At 47.1% G+C, this 17,850-nt stretch overlaps 1 protein-coding gene across 1 annotated transcript in view; it reads right to left on the bottom strand.

Moving 5' to 3' along the window:
• Positions 1-9,939: 9,939 nt before the first annotated feature.
• Positions 9,940-17,850, bottom strand: part of myo15ab (myosin XVAb) — a 216,512-nt gene continuing 208,601 nt past the window's right edge. Inside the window, exons 67-70 of the mRNA XM_071347544.1 lie at positions 14,579-14,712; positions 10,746-10,879; positions 10,235-10,375; positions 9,940-10,041 (exon numbers count right to left, since the gene is read on the bottom strand). Coding sequence (XP_071203645.1) covers positions 9,940-10,041; positions 10,235-10,375; positions 10,746-10,879; positions 14,579-14,712 — 511 coding nt within the window. The remainder of the gene's footprint in view (positions 10,042-10,234; positions 10,376-10,745; positions 10,880-14,578; positions 14,713-17,850) is intronic.

The raw sequence follows: 17,850 nt of genomic DNA, 5'->3' as shown, positions 1-17,850 counted from the left end.
CACCTGTATTTGGGGAGTTTCTCCCAATCTTCTCTGCAGATCCTCTCAAGCTCTGTCAGGTTGGATGGGGAGCGTCGCTGCACAGCTATTTTCAGATCTCTCCAGAGATGTTCGATGGGGTTCATGTGTCACTCAAGGACATTCAGAGACTTGTCCCGAAACCACTCCTGTGTTGTCTTGGCTGTGTGCTTAGGGTCATTGTCCTGTTGGAAGGTGAACCTTCGCCCCAGTCTGAGGTCCCGAGTCTGAGGTCCTGCCGCTGAAAAACATCCCCACATCATGATGCTGCCACAAGCTCTCTGATTGAACCCGGTAGTGCAGCTTGGACTCCCTCCACCACCTGCTGCAGCAGCCTGGGTGGAGGAAGACTCTGCCACCAGCTCTCTGATTGAACCCGGTACTGCAGCTTGGACTCCCTCCACCACCTGCTGCAGCAGCCTGGATGGAGGAAGACTCTGCCACCAGCTCTCTGAATGAACCCGGTAGTGCAGCTTGGACTCCCTCCACCACCTGCTGCAGCAGCCTGGATGGAGGAAGACTCTGCAACCAGCTCTCTGAATGAACCCGGTAGTGCAGCTTGGACTCCCTCCACCACCTGCTGCAGCAGCCTGGATGGAGGAAGACTCTGCCACCAGCTCTCTGAATGAACCCGGTAGTGCAGCTTGGACTCCCTCCACCACCTGCTGCAGCAGCCTGGATGGAGGAAGACTCTGCCACCAGCTCTCTGATTCAATCAATTTTATTTTATTTTATATAGCCCTTCGTACATCAGCTAATATCTCGAAGTGCTGTACAGACACCCAGCCTAAAACCCCAAACAGCTAGTAATGCAGGTGTAGAAGCACGGTGGCTAGGAAAAACTCCCTAGAAAGGCCAAAACCTAGGAAGAAACCTAGAGAGGAACCAGGCTATGAGGGGTGGCCAGTCCTCTTCTGGCTGTGCCGGGTGGAGATTATAACAGAACTATGCCAAGATGTTCAAAAATGTTCATAAGTGACAAGCATGGTCAAATAATAATCATGAATAATTTTCAGTTGGCTTTTCATAGCCGATCATTAAGAGTTGAAAACAGCAGGTCTGGGACAGGTAGGGGTTCCGTAACCGCAGGCAGAACAGTTGAAACTGGAATAGCAGCAAGGCCAGGCGGACTGGGGACAGCAAGGCGTCACCACGGCCGGTAGTCCCGACGTATGGTCCTAGGGCTCAGGTCCTCCGAGAGAAAGAAAGAGAGAAGGAGAAAATTAGAGAGAGCCAAGATTTTCAAAATGTTCATAAATGACAAGCATGGTCAAATAATAATCAGGAATAAATCTCAGTTGGCTTTTCATAGCCGATCATTAAGAGTTGAAAACAGCAGGTCTGGGACAGGTAGGGGTTCCGTAACCGCAGGCAGAACAGTTGAAACTGGAATAGCAGCAAGGCCAGGCGGACTGGGGACAGCAAGGTGTCATCATGCCCGGTAGTCCTGACGTATGGTCCTAGGGCTCAGGTTCTCAGAGAGAAAGAGAGAACGAGAGAATTAGAGAGAGCATACTTAAATTCACACAGGACACTGGATAAGACAGGAGAAGTACTCCAGGTAACCAACTGACCCTAGCCCCCCGACACATAAACTACTGCAGCATAAATACTGGAGGCTGAGACAGGAGCGGTCAGGAGACACTGTGGCCCCATCCGAAGAAACCCCCGGACAGGGCCAAACAGGAAGGATATGATTGAACCCAGTAGTGCAGCTTGGACTCCCTCCACCACCTGCTGCAGCAGCCTGGATGGAGGAAGACTCTGCCACCAGCTCTCTGAATGAACCCAGTAGTGCAGCTTGGACTCCCTCCACCACCTGCTGCAGCAGCCTGGATGGAGGAAGACTCTGCCACCAGCTCTCTGATTGAACCCAGTAGTGCAGCTTGGACTCCCTCCACCACCTGCTGCAGCAGCCTGGATGGAGGAAGACTCTGCCACCAGCTCTCTGATTGAACCCAGTAGTGCAGCTTGGACTACCTCCACAACCTGCTGCAGCAGCCTGGATGGAGGAAGACTCTGCCACCAGCTCTCTGAATGAACCCGGTAGTCCAGCTTGGACTCCCTCCACCACCTGCTGCAGCAGCCTGGATGGAGGAAGACTCTGCCACCAGCTCTCTGAATGAACCCGGTAGTGCAGCTTGGACTCCCTCCACCACCTGCTGCAGCAGCCTGGATGGAGGAAGACTCTGGCACCAGCTCTCTGAATGAACCCAGTAGTGCAGCTTGGACTCCCTCCACCACCTGCTGCAGCAGCCTGGATGGAGGAAGACTCTGCCACCAGCTCTCTGAATGAACCCGGTAGTGCAGCTTGGACTCCCTCCACCACCTGCTGCAGCAGCCTGGATGGAGGAAGACTCTGCCACCAGCTCTCTGAATGAACCCGGTAGTGCAGCTTGGACTCCCTCCACCACCTGCTGCAGCAGCCTGGATGGAGGAAGACTCTGACATGTCACTGCCAGATTTCCACCCCCGACTCTTTTTTGCAGGTTCATCCAACTTAGTGAACCTCTCTCTCACAAGCCTGGCCCACAATCTGGCAGAGATCAACACTCTGGCTCACAATCTGGCAGAGATCAGCACTCTGGCCCACAATCTGGCAGAGAGCAACACTATGGCTCACAATCTGGCAGAGATCAGCACTCTGGCCCACAATCTGGCAGAGATCAGCACTCTGGCCCACAATCTGGCAGAGATCAGTACTCTGGCCCACAATCTGGCAGAGATCAGCACTCTGGCCCACAATCTGGCAGAGATCAGTACTCTGGCCCACAATCTGGCAGAGATCAGCACTCTGGCCCACAATCTGGCAGAGATCAGCACACTCTAAATGAGTCCCCAGATCCTGATCATACATCCTAGTGATGTCTATCTAAATGAGTCCCCAGATCCTGATCATACATCCTAGTGATGTCTATCTAAATGAGTCCCCAGATCCTGATCATACATCCTAGTGATGTCTATCTAAATTAGTCCCCAGATCCTGATCATACATCCTAGTGATGTCTATCTAAATGAGTCCCCAGATCCTGATCATACATCCTAGTGATGTCTATCTAAATGAGTCCCCAGATCCTGATCATACATCCTAGTGATGTCTATCTAAATTAGTCCCAGATCCTGATCATACATCCTAGTGATGTCTATCTAAATTAGTCCCAGATCCTGATCATACATCCTAGTGATGTCTATCTAAATCAGTCCCAGATCCTGATCATACATCCTAGTGATGTCTATCTAAATGAGTCCCAGATCCTGATCATACATCCTAGTGATGTCTATCTAAATGAGTCCCCAGATCCTGATCATACATCCTAGTGATGTCTATCTAAATGAGTCCCCAGATCCTGATCATACATCCTAGTGATGTCTATCTAAATGAGTCCTTAGATCCTGATCATACATCCTAGTGATGTCTATCTAAATGAGTCCCCAGATCCTGATCATACATCCTAGTGATGTCTATCTAAATGAGTCCCCAGATCCTGGTCATACATCCTAGTGATGTCTATCTAAATGAGTCCCCAGATCCTGATCATTCATCCTAGTGATGTCTATCTAAATGAGTCCCCAGATCCTGATCATACATCCTAGTGATGTCTATCTAAATGAGTCCCCAGATCCTGGTCATACATCCTAGTGATGTCTATCTAAATTAGTCCCCAGATCCTGGTCATACATCCTAGTGATGTCTATCTAAATGAGTCCCCAGATCCTGGTCATACATCCTAGTGATGTCTATCTAAATGAGTCCCCAGATCCTGATCATACATCCTAGTGATGTCTATCTAAATGAGTCCCCAGATCCTGATCATACATCCTAGTGATGTCTATCTAAATGAGTCCCCAGATCCTGATCATACATCCTAGTGATGTCTATCTAAATGAGTCCCCAGATCCTGATCATACATCCTAGTGATGTCTATCTAAATGAGTCCCCAGATCCTGATCATACATCCTAGTGATGTCTATCTAAATGAGTCCCCAGATCCTGATCATACATCCTAGTGATGTCTATCTAAATGAGTCCCCAGATCCTGATCATACATCCTAGTGATGTCTATCTAAATGAGTCCCCAGATCCTGATCATTCATCCTAGTGATGTCTATCTAAATGAGTCCCCAGATCCTGATCATACATCCTAGTGATGTCTATCTAAATGAGTCCACAGATCCTGATCATACATCCTAGTGATGTCTATCTAAATGAGTCCCCAGATCCTGATCATACATCCTAGTGATGTCTATCTAAATGAGTCCCCAGATCCTGATCATACATCCTAGTGATGTCTATCTAAATGAGTCCCCAGATCCTGATCATACATCCTAGTGATGTCTATCTAAATGAGTCCCCAGATCCTGATCATACATCCTAGTGATGTCTATCTAAATGAGTCCCCAGATCCTGATCATACATCCTAGTGATGTCTATCACATCTCTCTAAAGAAACAAGTTGTCCATTATTGTCCACCCAGGCACACAGTTTGCGTTGTCCCTGTGAACTGTTGTGTCCCAAAAAAAACTTTCAGACAATTTGCCGACCACTTGGACAGTATTTTGTACTCCAAGCAAAGCCACGACACTGGACTCCAGTTCATCAATAGAGCTTTGTCCCCCTTCTTCAGCAGCAGTGACATCACTGCCCTCTAGCAGCTGACTGGTAGAACAGAGTTCTCAGAGGACTTCTGAAAGACCTCTGAGAGATCGCTCATCAGTACATCTAGTATGGCTACTAGATACACTATATATAGCATGGCTACTAGATACACTATATATAGCATGGCTACTAGATACACTATATATAGCATGGCCTCTAGATACACTATATATAGCATGGCTACTAGATACACTATATATAGCATGGCTACTAGATACACTATATATAGCATGGCTACTAGATACACTATATATAGCATGGCTACTAGATACACTATATATAGCATGGCTACTAGATACACTATATATAGCATGGCTACTAGATACACTATATATAGCATGGCTACTAGATACTCTATATATAGCGTGACCTCTAGATACACTATATATAGCATGACTACTAGATACACTATATATAGCATGGCTACTAGATACACTATATATAGCATGACTACTAGATACACTATATATAGCATGGCTACTAGATACTCTATATATAGCATGGCTACTAGATACACTATATATAGCATGGCTACTAGATACACTATATATAGCATGGCTACTAGATACACTATATATAGCATGGCTACTAGATACACTATATATAGCATGGCTACTAGATACACTATATATAGCATGGCTACTAGATACACTATATATAGCATGGCTACTAGATACACTATATATAGCATGGCTACTAGATACACTATATATAGCATGGCTACTAGATACACTATATATAGCATGGCTACTAGATACACTATATATAGCATGGCTACTAGATACTCTATATATAGCATGGCTACTAGATACACTATATATAGCATGGCTACTAGATACACTATATATAGCATGGCTACTAGATACACTATATATAGCATGGCTACTAGATACACTATATATAGCATGACCTCTAGATACACTATATATAGCATGACTACTAGATACACTATATATAGCATGGCTACTAGATACACTATATATAGCATGGCTACTAGATACACTATATATAGCATGGCTACTAGATACTCTATATATAGCATGGCTACTAGATACACTATATATAGCATGACCTCTAGATACACTACATATAGCATGACTACTAGATACACTATATATAGCATGGCTACTAGATACACTATATATAGCATGGCTACTAGATACACTATATATAGCATGACTACTAGATACACTATATATAGCAGGGATACTAGATACACTATATATAGCATGGCTACTAGATACACTATATATAGCATGGCTACTAGATACACTATATATAGCATGGCTACTAGATACACTATATATAGCATGGCTACTAGATACACTATATATAATTTTCTGTTGGAAAATGATTGCAAAAAATGACTCTTCTTGGCAAATCTAAACGTTTTAAACAAATTTTAATGTTTTTAAACTCTGACATTTAGGTTGTAAACATGTCACATGTTTTATGGTTTTACAGTGTGTGTGTGTCTTATAGCACAGTGACCTCGCTGGGTGGCAGGGTGAGTCTCTACTCCCTGAGAGACAGACAGTGTCTTATAACACAGTGACCTCGCTGGGTGGCAGGGTGAGTCTCTACTCCCTGAGAGACAGACAGACAGTGTCTTATAACACAGTGACCTCGCTGGGTGGCAGGGTGAGTCTCTACTCCCTGAGAGACAGACAGACAGTGTCTTATAACACAGTGACCTCGCTGGGTGGCAGGGTGAGTCTCTACTCCCTGAGAGACAGACAGACAGTGTCTTATAACACAGTGACCTCGCTGGGTGGCAGGGTGAGTCTCTACTCCCTGAGAGACAGACAGACAGTGTCTTATAACACAGTGACCTCGCTGGGTGGCAGGGTGAGTCTCTACTCCCTGAGAGACAGACAGACAGTGTCTTATAACACAGTGACCTCGCTGGGTGGCAGGGTGAGTCTCTACTCCCTGAGAGACAGACAGACAGTGTCTTATAACACAGTGACCTCACTGGGTGGCAGGGTGAGTCTCTCCTCCCTGAGAGACAGACAGACAGTGTCTTATAACACAGTGACCTCGCTGGGTGGCAGGGTGAGTCTCTACTCCCTGAGAGACAGACAGACAGTGTCTTATAACACAGTGACCTCGCTGGGTGGCAGGGTGAGTCTCTTCTCCCTGAGAGACAGACAGACAGTGTCTTATAACACAGTGACCTCGCTGGGTGGCAGGGTGAGTCTCTTCTCCCTGAGAGACAGACAGACAGTGTCTTATAACACAGTGACCTCGCTGGGTGGCAGGGTGAGTCTCTTCTCCCTGAGAGACAGACAGACAGTGTCTTATAACACAGTGACCTCGCTGGGCGGCAGGGTGAGTCTCTACTCCCTGAGAGACAGACAGACAGTGTCTTATAACACAGTGACCTCGCTGGGTGGCAGGGTGAGTCTCTACTCCCTGAGAGACAGACAGTGTCTTATAACACAGTGACCTCGCTGGGTGGCAGGGTGAGTCTCTACTCCCTGAGAGACAGACAGACAGTGTCTTATAACACAGTGACCTCGCTGGGTGGCAGGGTGAGTCTCTTCTCCCTGAGAGACAGACAGACAGTGTCTTATAACACAGTGACCTCGCTGGGTGGCAGGGTGAGTCTCTTCTCCCTGAGAGACAGACAGACAGTGTCTTATAACACAGTGACCTCGCTGGGTGGCAGGGTGAGTCTCTACTCCCTGAGAGACAGACAGACAGTGTCTTATAACACAGTGACCTCGCTGGGTGGCAGGGTGAGTCTCTACTCCCTGAGAGACAGACAGACAGTGTCTTATAACACAGTGACCTCGCTGGGTGGCAGGGTGAGTCTCTACTCCCTGAGAGACAGACAGACAGTGTCTTATAACACAGTGACCTCGCTGGGTGGCAGGGTGAGTCTCTACTCCCTGAGAGACAGACAGACAGTGTCTTATAACACAGTGACCTCGCTGGGTGGCAGGGTGAGTCTCTACTCCCTGAGAGACAGACAGACAGTGTCTTATAACACAGTGACCTCGCTGGGTGGCAGGGTGAGTCTCTACTCCCTGAGAGACAGACAGACAGTGTCTTATAACACAGTGACCTCGCTGGGTGGCAGGGTGAGTCTCTACTCCCTGAGAGACAGACAGACAGTGTCTTATAACACAGTGACCTCGCTGGGTGGCAGGGTGAGTCTCTACTCCCTGAGAGACAGACAGACAGTGTCTTATAACACAGTGACCTCGCTGGGCGGCAGGGTGAGTCTCTACTCCCTGAGAGACAGACAGACAGTGTCTTATAACACAGTGACCTCGCTGGGTGGCAGGGTGAGTCTCTACTCCCTGAGAGACAGACAGACAGTGTCTTATAACACAGTGACCTCGCTGGGTGGCAGGGTGAGTCTCTACTCCCTGAGAGACAGACAGACAGTGTCTTATAACACAGTGACCTCGCTGGGTGGCAGGGTGAGTCTCTACTCCCTGAGAGACAGACAGACAGTGTCTTATAACACAGTGACCTCGCTGGGTGGCAGGGTGAGTCTCTTCTCCCTGAGAGACAGACAGACAGTGTCTTATAACACAGTGACCTCGCTGGGTGGCAGGGTGAGTCTCTACTCCCTGAGAGACAGACAGACAGTGTCTTATAACACAGTGACCTCGCTGGGTGGCAGGGTGAGTCTCTTCTCCCTGAGAGACAGACAGACAGTGTCTTATAACACAGTGACCTCGCTGGGTGGCAGGGTGAGTCTCTACTCCCTGAGAGACAGACAGACAGTGTCTTATAACACAGTGACCTCGCTGGGTGGCAGGGTGAGTCTCTACTCCCTGAGAGACAGACAGACAGTGTCTTATAACACAGTGACCTCGCTGGGTGGCAGGGTGAGTCTCTACTCCCTGAGAGACAGACAGACAGTGTCTTATAACACAGTGACCTCGCTGGGTGGCAGGGTGAGTCTCTACTCCCTGAGAGACAGACAGACAGTGTCTTATAACACAGTGACCTCGCTGGGTGGCAGGGTGAGTCTCTTCTCCCTGAGAGACAGACAGACAGTGTCTTATAACACAGTGACCTCGCTGGGCGGCAGGGTGAGTCTCTTCTCCCTGAGAGACAGACAGACAGTGTCTTATAACACAGTGACCTCGCTGGGTGGCAGGGTGAGTCTCTTCTCCCTGAGAGACAGACAGACAGTGTCTTATAACACAGTGACCTCGCTGGGTGGCAGGGTGAGTCTCTACTCCCTGAGAGACAGACAGACAGTGTCTTATAACACAGTGACCTCGCTGGGTGGCAGGGTGAGTCTCTTCTCCCTGAGAGACAGACAGACAGTGTCTTATAACACAGTGACCTCGCTGGGTGGCAGGGTGAGTCTCTTCTCCCTGAGAGACAGACAGACAGTGTCTTATAACACAGTGACCTCGCTGGGCGGCAGGGTGAGTCTCTTCTCCCTGAGAGACAGACAGACAGTGTCTTATAACACAGTGACCTCGCTGGGTGGCAGGGTGAGTCTCTTCTCCCTGAGAGACAGACAGACAGTGTCTTATAACACAGTGACCTCGCTGGGTGGCAGGGTGAGTCTCTACTCCCTGAGAGACAGACAGACAGTGTCTTATAACACAGTGACCTCGCTGGGTGGCAGGGTGAGTCTCTACTCCCTGAGAGACAGACAGACAGTGTCTTATAACACAGTGACCTCGCTGGGTGGCAGGGTGAGTCTCTACTCCCTGAGAGACAGACAGACAGTGTCTTATAACACAGTGACCTCGCTGGGTGGCAGGGTGAGTCTCTTCTCCCTGAGAGACAGACAGACAGTGTCTTATAACACAGTGACCTCGCTGGGTGGCAGGGTGAGTCTCTTCTCCCTGAGAGACAGACAGACAGTGTCTTATAACACAGTGACCTCGCTGGGTGGCAGGGTGAGTCTCTTCTCCCTGAGAGACAGACAGACAGTGTCTTATAACACAGTGACCTCGCTGGGCGGCAGGGTGAGTCTCTACTCCCTGAGAGACAGACAGACAGTGTCTTATAACACAGTGACCTCGCTGGGTGGCAGGGTGAGTCTCTTCTCCCTGAGAGACAGACAGACAGTGTCTTATAACACAGTGACCTCGCTGGGTGGCAGGGTGAGTCTCTACTCCCTGAGAGACAGACAGACAGTGTCTTATAACACAGTGACCTCGCTGGGTGGCAGGGTGAGTCTCTACTCCCTGAGAGACAGACAGACAGTGTCTTATAACACAGTGACCTCGCTGGGTGGCAGGGTGAGTCTCTACTCCCTGAGAGACAGACAGACAGTGTCTTATAACACAGTGATCTCGCTGGGCGGCAGGGTGAATCTCTTCTCCCGGAGAGACAGCATGCTCTCAACGTGCATGGCAATGACCCGACACAGCTCCAGACCCTAAACACACACACACACACATAGCATGACATAGTTACAATGTGTGTGTGTAGGTGTGTATACACGCGTCCATGTGTGTGTGTTGGTACAGGTGCGTGTGTATGTGTGTATGGTGTGTGTGTTTACCTGTTTCAGCTGTATCTGTGAGTGTGAGTGTGAGTGTGTGTGTGTGTGTGTGTGTGTGTGTGTGTACCTGTTTCAGCTGTATCTGTGTGACCCTGTGAGTGGTCAGATCTCCCAGAGTGAGGTCTACGTAGGGGTAGCTGGTCCCGGCCGAGGGTCTCTGGGTGCGGGTGGACTGCACCTCCGCCAGAGGGACTACTGTCTGCAGCTCCTGCACCACAGGGACCAACCATACAATTACTACTGGGGTGGGACTTAGTGAGCAGAGTGGGCGGGACTTAGTGAGCAGAGTGGGCGGGACTTAGTAAACAGAGTGGGTAGGACTTAGTGAGCAGAGTGGGCGGGACTTAGTGAGCAGAGTGGGCGGGACTTAGTGAGCAGAGTGGGCAGGACTTAGTGAGCATAGTGGGCGGGACTTAGTGAGCAGAGTGGGCGGGACTTAATGAGCAGAGTGTGCGGGACTTAGTGAGCAGAGTGGGCGGGACTTAGTGAGCAGAGTGGGCGGGACTTAATGAGCAGAGTGTGCGGGACTTAGTGAGCAGAGTGGGCGGGACTTAGTGAGCAGAGTGGGCGGGACTTACGTGAGTGTCCTTGTTGAGAAAGTGCAGTCCATTTTGATTGACAGCCAAGATACAGGGAGCGTAGATGGAGCCACTGCTGCTAGACTGGACGTAGAAGAAGGAGGAGCCACACATGGGGAACGCACTGACCAGACCTGGGGGGGGAGGGGCACAGTCAGACACACACACACACAACATATCCTGGGGTGTATGTCACAGGAGGTTGGTGGCACCTTAATTGGGGAGGACGGGCTCGTGGTATTGGCTGCAGGTGGACACTCCCCTCAGCAAGTACACGACACGTCCAAAAGTATGTGGACACCTGCTCGTCCAACATCTCATTCCAACATCATGGGCATTAATATGGAGTTGGTCCCCTCTTTTTGCTGCTATAACAGCCTCCACTCTTCTGGGAAGGCTTTCCACTAGATGTTGGAACATCGCTGCTATAACAGCCTCCACTCTTCTGGGAAGGCTTTCCACTAGATGTTGGAACATTGCTGCTATAACAGCCTCCACTCTTCTGCGAAGGCTTTCCACTAGATGTTGGAACATTGCTGTTATAACAGCCTCCACTCTTCCGGGAAGGCTTTCCACTAGATGTTGGAACATTGCTGCTATAACAGCCTCCACTCTTCTGGGAAGGCTTTCCACTAGATGTTGGAACATTGCTGCTATAACAGCCTCCACTCTTCTGGGAAGGCTTTCCACTAGATGTTGGAACATTGCTGCTATAACAGCCTCCACTCTTCTGGGAAGGCTTTCCACTAGATGTTGGAACATTGCTGCTATAACAGCCTCCACTCTTCTGGGAAGGCTTTCCACTAGATGTTGGAACATTGCTGCTATAACAGCCTCCAGTCTTCTGGGAAGGCTTTCCACTAGATGTTGGAACATTGCTCCTATAACAGTCTCCACTCTTCTGGGAAGGCTTTCCACTAGATGTTGGAACATTGCTGCTATAACAGCCTCCACTCTTCTGGGAAGGCTTTCCACTAGATGTTGGAACATTGCTGCTATAACAGCCTCCACTCTTCTGGGAAGGCTTTCCACTAGATGTTGGAACATTGCTGCTATAACAGCCTCCACTCTTCTGGGAAGACTTTCCACTAGATGTTGGAACATTGCTGCTATAACAGCCTCCACTCTTCTGGGAAGGCTTTCCACTAGATGTTGGAACATTGCTGCTATAACAGCCTCCACTCTTCTGGGAAGGCTTTCCAATAGATGTTGGAACATTGCTGCTATAACAGCCTCCACTCTTCTGGGAAGGCTTTCCACTAGATGTTGGAACATTGCTGCTATAACAGCCTCCACTCTTCTGGGAAGGCTTTCCACTAGATGTTGGAACATTGCTGCTATAACAGCCTCCACTCTTCTGGGAAGGCTTTCCACTAGATGTTGGAACATCGCTGCTATAACAGCCTCCACTCTTCTGGGAAGGCTTTCCACTAGATGTTGGAACATTGCTGCTATAACAGCCTCCACTCTTCTGGGAAGGCTTTCCACTAGATGTTGGAACATTGCTGTTATAACAGCCTCCACTCTTCTGGGAAGGCTTTCCACTAGATGTTGGAACATTGCTGCTATAACAGCCTCCACTCTTCTGGGAAGGCTTTCCACTAGATGTTGGAACATTGCTGCTATAACAGCCTCCACTCTTCTGGGAAGGCTTTCCACTAGATGTTGGAACATTGCTGCTATAACAGCCTCCACTCTTCTGGGAAGGCTTTCCACTAGATGTTGGAACATTGCTGCTATAACAGCCTCCACTCTTCTGGGAAGGCTTTCCACTAGATGTTGGAACATTGCTGCTATAACAGCCTCCAGTCTTCTGGGAAGGCTTTCCACTAGATGTTGGAACATTGCTCCTATAACAGTCTCCACTCTTCTGGGAAGGCTTTCCACTAGATGTTGGAACATTGCTGCTATAACAGCCTCCACTCTTCTGGGAAGGCTTTCCACTAGATGTTGGAACATTGCTGCTATAACAGCCTCCACTCTTCTGGGAAGGCTTTCCACTAGATGTTGGAACATTGCTGCTATAACAGCCTCCACTCTTCTGGGAAGGCTTTCCACTAGATGTTGGAACATTGCTGCTATAACAGCCTCCACTCTTCTGGGAAGGCTTTCCACTAGATGTTGGAACATTGCTGCTATAACAGCCTCCACTCTTCTGGGAAGGCTTTCCAATAGATGTTGGAACATTGCTGCTATAACAGCCTCCACTCTTCTGGGAAGGCTTTCCACTAGATGTTGGAACATTGCTGCTATAACAGCCTCCACTCTTCTGGGAAGGCTTTCCACTAGATGTTGGAACATTGCTGCTATAACAGCCTCCACTCTTCTGGGAAGGCTTTCCACTAGATGTTGGAACATTGCTGCTATAACAGCCTCCACTCTTCTGGGAAGGCTTTCCACTAGATGTTGGAACATTGCTGCTATAACAGCCTCCACTCTTCTGGGAAGGCTTTCCACTAGATGTTGGAACATTGCTGCTATAACAGCCTCCACTCTTCTGGGAAGGCTTTCTACTAGATGTAGGAACATTGCTGTTGTAACAGCCTCCACTCTTCCGGGAAGGCTTTCCACTAGATGTTGGAACATTGCTGCTGTAACAGCCTCCACTCTTCTGGGAAGGCTTTCCACTAGATGTTGGAACATTGCTGCTATAACAGCCTCCACTCTTCTGGGAAGGCTTTCCACTAGATGTTGGAACATTGCTGCTATAACAGCCTCCACTCTTCTGGGAAGGCTTTCCACTAGATGTTGGAACATTGCTGCTATAACAGCCTCCACTCTTCTGGGAAGGCTTTCCACTAGATGTTGGAACATTACTGCAGGGGACTTGTTTCCATTCAGCCACAAGAGCATTAGTCAAGTTGGGCACTGATGTTGGACGATTAGGCCTGGCTCACAGTCGGCGTTCCAATTCATCCCACACCGATCACAACAAACGATTTCTGTATGGACCTTGCTTTGTGTACGGGGGCATTGTCATGCTGAAACAGGAAAGGGCCTTCCCCATACTGTTGCCACAAAGCTGGAAGCACAGAATCGTCTATAATGTTATTGTATGCGTGTAGCATTAGGATTTCCCTTCACTGGAACTAAGGGGCCCGAACCATGAAAAACAGCCCCAGACCATTATTCCTCCTCCACCAAACTTTACAGTTGGCACAATGCATTGGGACAGGTAGCGTTATACTGGTATCTGCCAAACCCAGATTTGTCCGTCCGACTGCCAGATGGTGAAGCGTTAATTACCACTCCAGAGAACACATTGCCACTGCTCCAGAGCCCAATGGCGTGGTGATCTCAGGCTTGTGTGCGGCTGCTCGGCCATGGAAACCCATTTCATGACGCTCCCTACGAACAGTTCTTGTGCTGACGTTGCTTCCAGAGAAAGTTTGGAACTCGGTAGTGAGTGTTGCAACCGAGGACAGACATTTTTACACACTATATGCTTCAGCACTCGGCGGTCCTGTTCTGTGAGCTTGTGTGGCCTACCACTTCGCGGTTTGAGCCGTTGTTGCTCCTAGACGTTTCCACGTCACAATAACAAGACTTATAGTTGACCGGGGGGGCAGCTCTAGCAGGGAAGAAATTTGACGGACTGACTTGTTGGAAAGGTGGCATCCTATGACAGCGCCACATTGAAAATCACTGAGCTCTTCAGTAAGGCCATTCTACTGAAAATGTTTGTCTATGGAGATTGCATGGCGGTGTGCTGAATTTGATACACCTGTCAGCAACAGATGTGGGTGAAAAAGCAGAATCCACTCATTTGAAGGGGTGTCCATATACTTTTGTATATGTATTGTATGTGTGTTAGGTGTGTGTCTGTGTCTTACCCAGGAACTGAGCTTTGGCCTGGTGCGGGTTGAGGGTCTGGACCTGCTGCATGTGCTGCGTTACCATGGTGACCCATGCCTGGGGGGGCTGCTTCACAAACAGAAGGGGGGGGATGTACTCCGACAACTCGTGGCTGACGAGAGAAAGAAGGGAGAAAAGGGTTTTTAAAAGTATATATATTTTATTATGTTTGTCAGTACTAGGGTTTTTACATTCATTGACATGATGGAGAGATAACATAGAGATGATGGAGAGATTACATAGAGATGACACAGAAATTACAGAGATGACATAGAGATGACAGAGATGATGGAAAGATTACATAGAGATGACACAGAGAGGACATAGAGATGACACAGAAATTACAGAGATGACATAGAGATGACAGAGATGATGGAAAGATTACATAGAGATGACACAGAGAGGACATAGAGATGACACAGAAATTACAGAGATGACATAGAGATGACATAGATATGACGTAGAGATGATGGAAAGACTACATAGAGATGACACAGAGATGACATAGAGATGACACAGAAATTAGAGAGATGACATAGAGATGGCGGAGAGATTACATAGAGATGATGGAAAGATTACATAGAGATGACACAGAGAGGACATAGAGATGACACAGAAATTACAGAGATAACATAACGATTGCGTAGAGAGGACATAGAGATGACATTGAGATGACGTAGAGATGACGTAGATATGACGTAGAGATGACAGAGAGATTATGTAGATATGACGTAGAGATGACATAGAGATGACAGAGAGATTACATAGAGATGACAGAGAGATTACATAGATAAGATGTAGAGATTACAGAGAGATCACATAGAGATGACAGAGAGATTACATAGATAAAATGTAGAGATTACAGAGAGATTACATAGAGATGACGTAGAGATGATGTAGAGATGACAGAGAGATTACATCGATATGACGTAGAGATGATGTAGAGATTACATAGAGATGACGTAGAGATGACGTAGAGATGACAGAGAGATGACGTAGAGATGACGTAGAGATGACGTAGAGATGACAGAGAGATGACGTAGAGATGATGTAGAGATGACGTAGAGATGACAGAGAGATGACAGAGAGATGACGTAGAGATGACGTAGAGATGACGTAGAGATGACAGAGAGATGACGTAGAGATGATGTAGAGATGACGTAGAGATGACAGAGAGATGATGTAGAGATGACGTAGAGATGACGTAGAGATGACAGAGAGATGATGTAGAGATGACGTAGAGATGATGTAGAGATGACGTAGAGATGATGTAGAGATGATGTAGAGATTACATAGAGATGACGTAGAGATGACAGAGAGATGACGTAGAGATGACAGAGAGATGATGTAGAGATGATGTAGAGATGATGTAGAGATGATGTAGAGATGATGTAGAGATGATGTAGAGATGACAGAGAGATGACGTAGAGATGACGTAGAGATGACAGAGAGATGACAGAGAGATGACGTAGAGATGACAGAGAGATGACGTAGAGATGATGTAGAGATGACGTAGAGATTACAGAGAGATGATGTAGAGATGATGTAGAGATGATGTAGAGATGATGTAGAGATGACAGAGAGATGATGTAGAGATGATGTAGAGATGATGTAGAGATGATGTAGAGATGATGTAGAGATGATGTAGAGATGATGTAGAGATGATGTAGAGATGATGTAGAGATGATGTAGAGATGATGTAGAGATGATGTAGAGATGATGTAGAGATGATGTAGAGATGATGTAGAGATGATGTAGAGATGATGTAGAGATGATGTAGAGATGATGTAGAGATGATGTAGAGATGATGTAGAGATGATGTAGAGATGATGTAGAGATGATGTAGAGATGATGTAGAGATGATGTAGAGATGATGTAGAGATGATGTAGAGATGACGTAGAGATGATGTAGAGATTATGTAGAGATGATGTAGAGATGATGTAGAGATGATGTAGAGATGATGTAGAGATGATGTAGAGATGATGTAGAGATGATGTAGAGATGATGTAGAGATGATGTAGAGATGATGTAGAGATGATGTAGAGATGATGTAGAGATGATGTAGAGATGATGTAGAGATGATGTAGAGATGATGTAGAGATGACGTAGAGATGATGTAGAGATGATGTAGAGATGATGTAGAGATGATGTAGAGATGATGTAGAGATGATGTAGAGATGATGTAGAGATGATGTAGAGATGATGTAGAGATGATGTAGAGATGATGTAGAGATGATGTAGAGATGATGTAGAGATGATGTAGAGATGATGTAGAGATGATGTAGAGATGATGTAGAGATGACAGAGAGATGACAGAGAGATGACAGAGAGATGATGTAGAGATGATGTAGAGATGACAGAGAGATGACGTAGAGATGACGTAGAGATGACAGAGAGATGATGTAGAGATGTAGAGATGACGTAGAGATGACAGAGAGATTACATCGATATGACGTAGAGATGATGTAGAGATGACGTAGAGATGACATAGAGATGACGTAGAGATGACGTAGAGATGACAGAGAGATTACATAGATAAGACGTAGAGATGACAGAGAGATTACATCGATATGACGTAGAGATGACAGAGAGATTACATAGAGATGACAGAGAGATTACATCGAGATGACGTAGAGATGGTGGAGAGATGACGTAGAGATGACGTAGAGATGACGTAGAGATGGCGTAGAGATGATGTAGAGATGGCGTAGAGATGACGTAGAGATGACGTAGAGATGACAGAGAGATTACATCGATATGACGTAGAGATGACGTAGAGATGACAGAGAGATGACGTAGAGATGACGTAGAGATGGCGTAGAGATGACGTAGAGATCACATCGATATGACGTAGAGATGGTGGAGAGATGACGTAGAGATGACGTAGAGATGACGTAGAGATGGTGGAGAAAAAGTGCGTTCGGAAAGATTTCAGCCCCCTCCCCCTTTTCCACATTTTGTTACGCTACGTCTGCTGTCATTCTGATCTAAGAATATTACTCCTGCTTATTATGAAGAAAAAATACATCTGTTTAACTTTTTAAACTAAAGGTGTGTTTAGAATTATTTTTGTTGTATTAATGCTATTTAATCTCTCCTCAGTCTAATATTATTCTGGTTGTCCTGTGGGTACCTTTGCCACTGTTCCACCCCTTGTGTATTGCGCTGTCATGGTGTAAAATGGATTTTAAAAAAAAATCCTCATCAATCTACACACAATACCCCATAATGACATCACAATACCCCATA

This window comes from Salvelinus alpinus, chromosome 2 (assembly GCF_045679555.1).
Source record: "Salvelinus alpinus chromosome 2, SLU_Salpinus.1, whole genome shotgun sequence".
Classification (NCBI taxonomy): domain Eukaryota; kingdom Metazoa; phylum Chordata; class Actinopteri; order Salmoniformes; family Salmonidae; genus Salvelinus; species Salvelinus alpinus.
The sequence above is the reverse complement of the archived record's forward strand: the minus strand, read 5'-3'. Positions and strand labels throughout refer to the sequence as shown.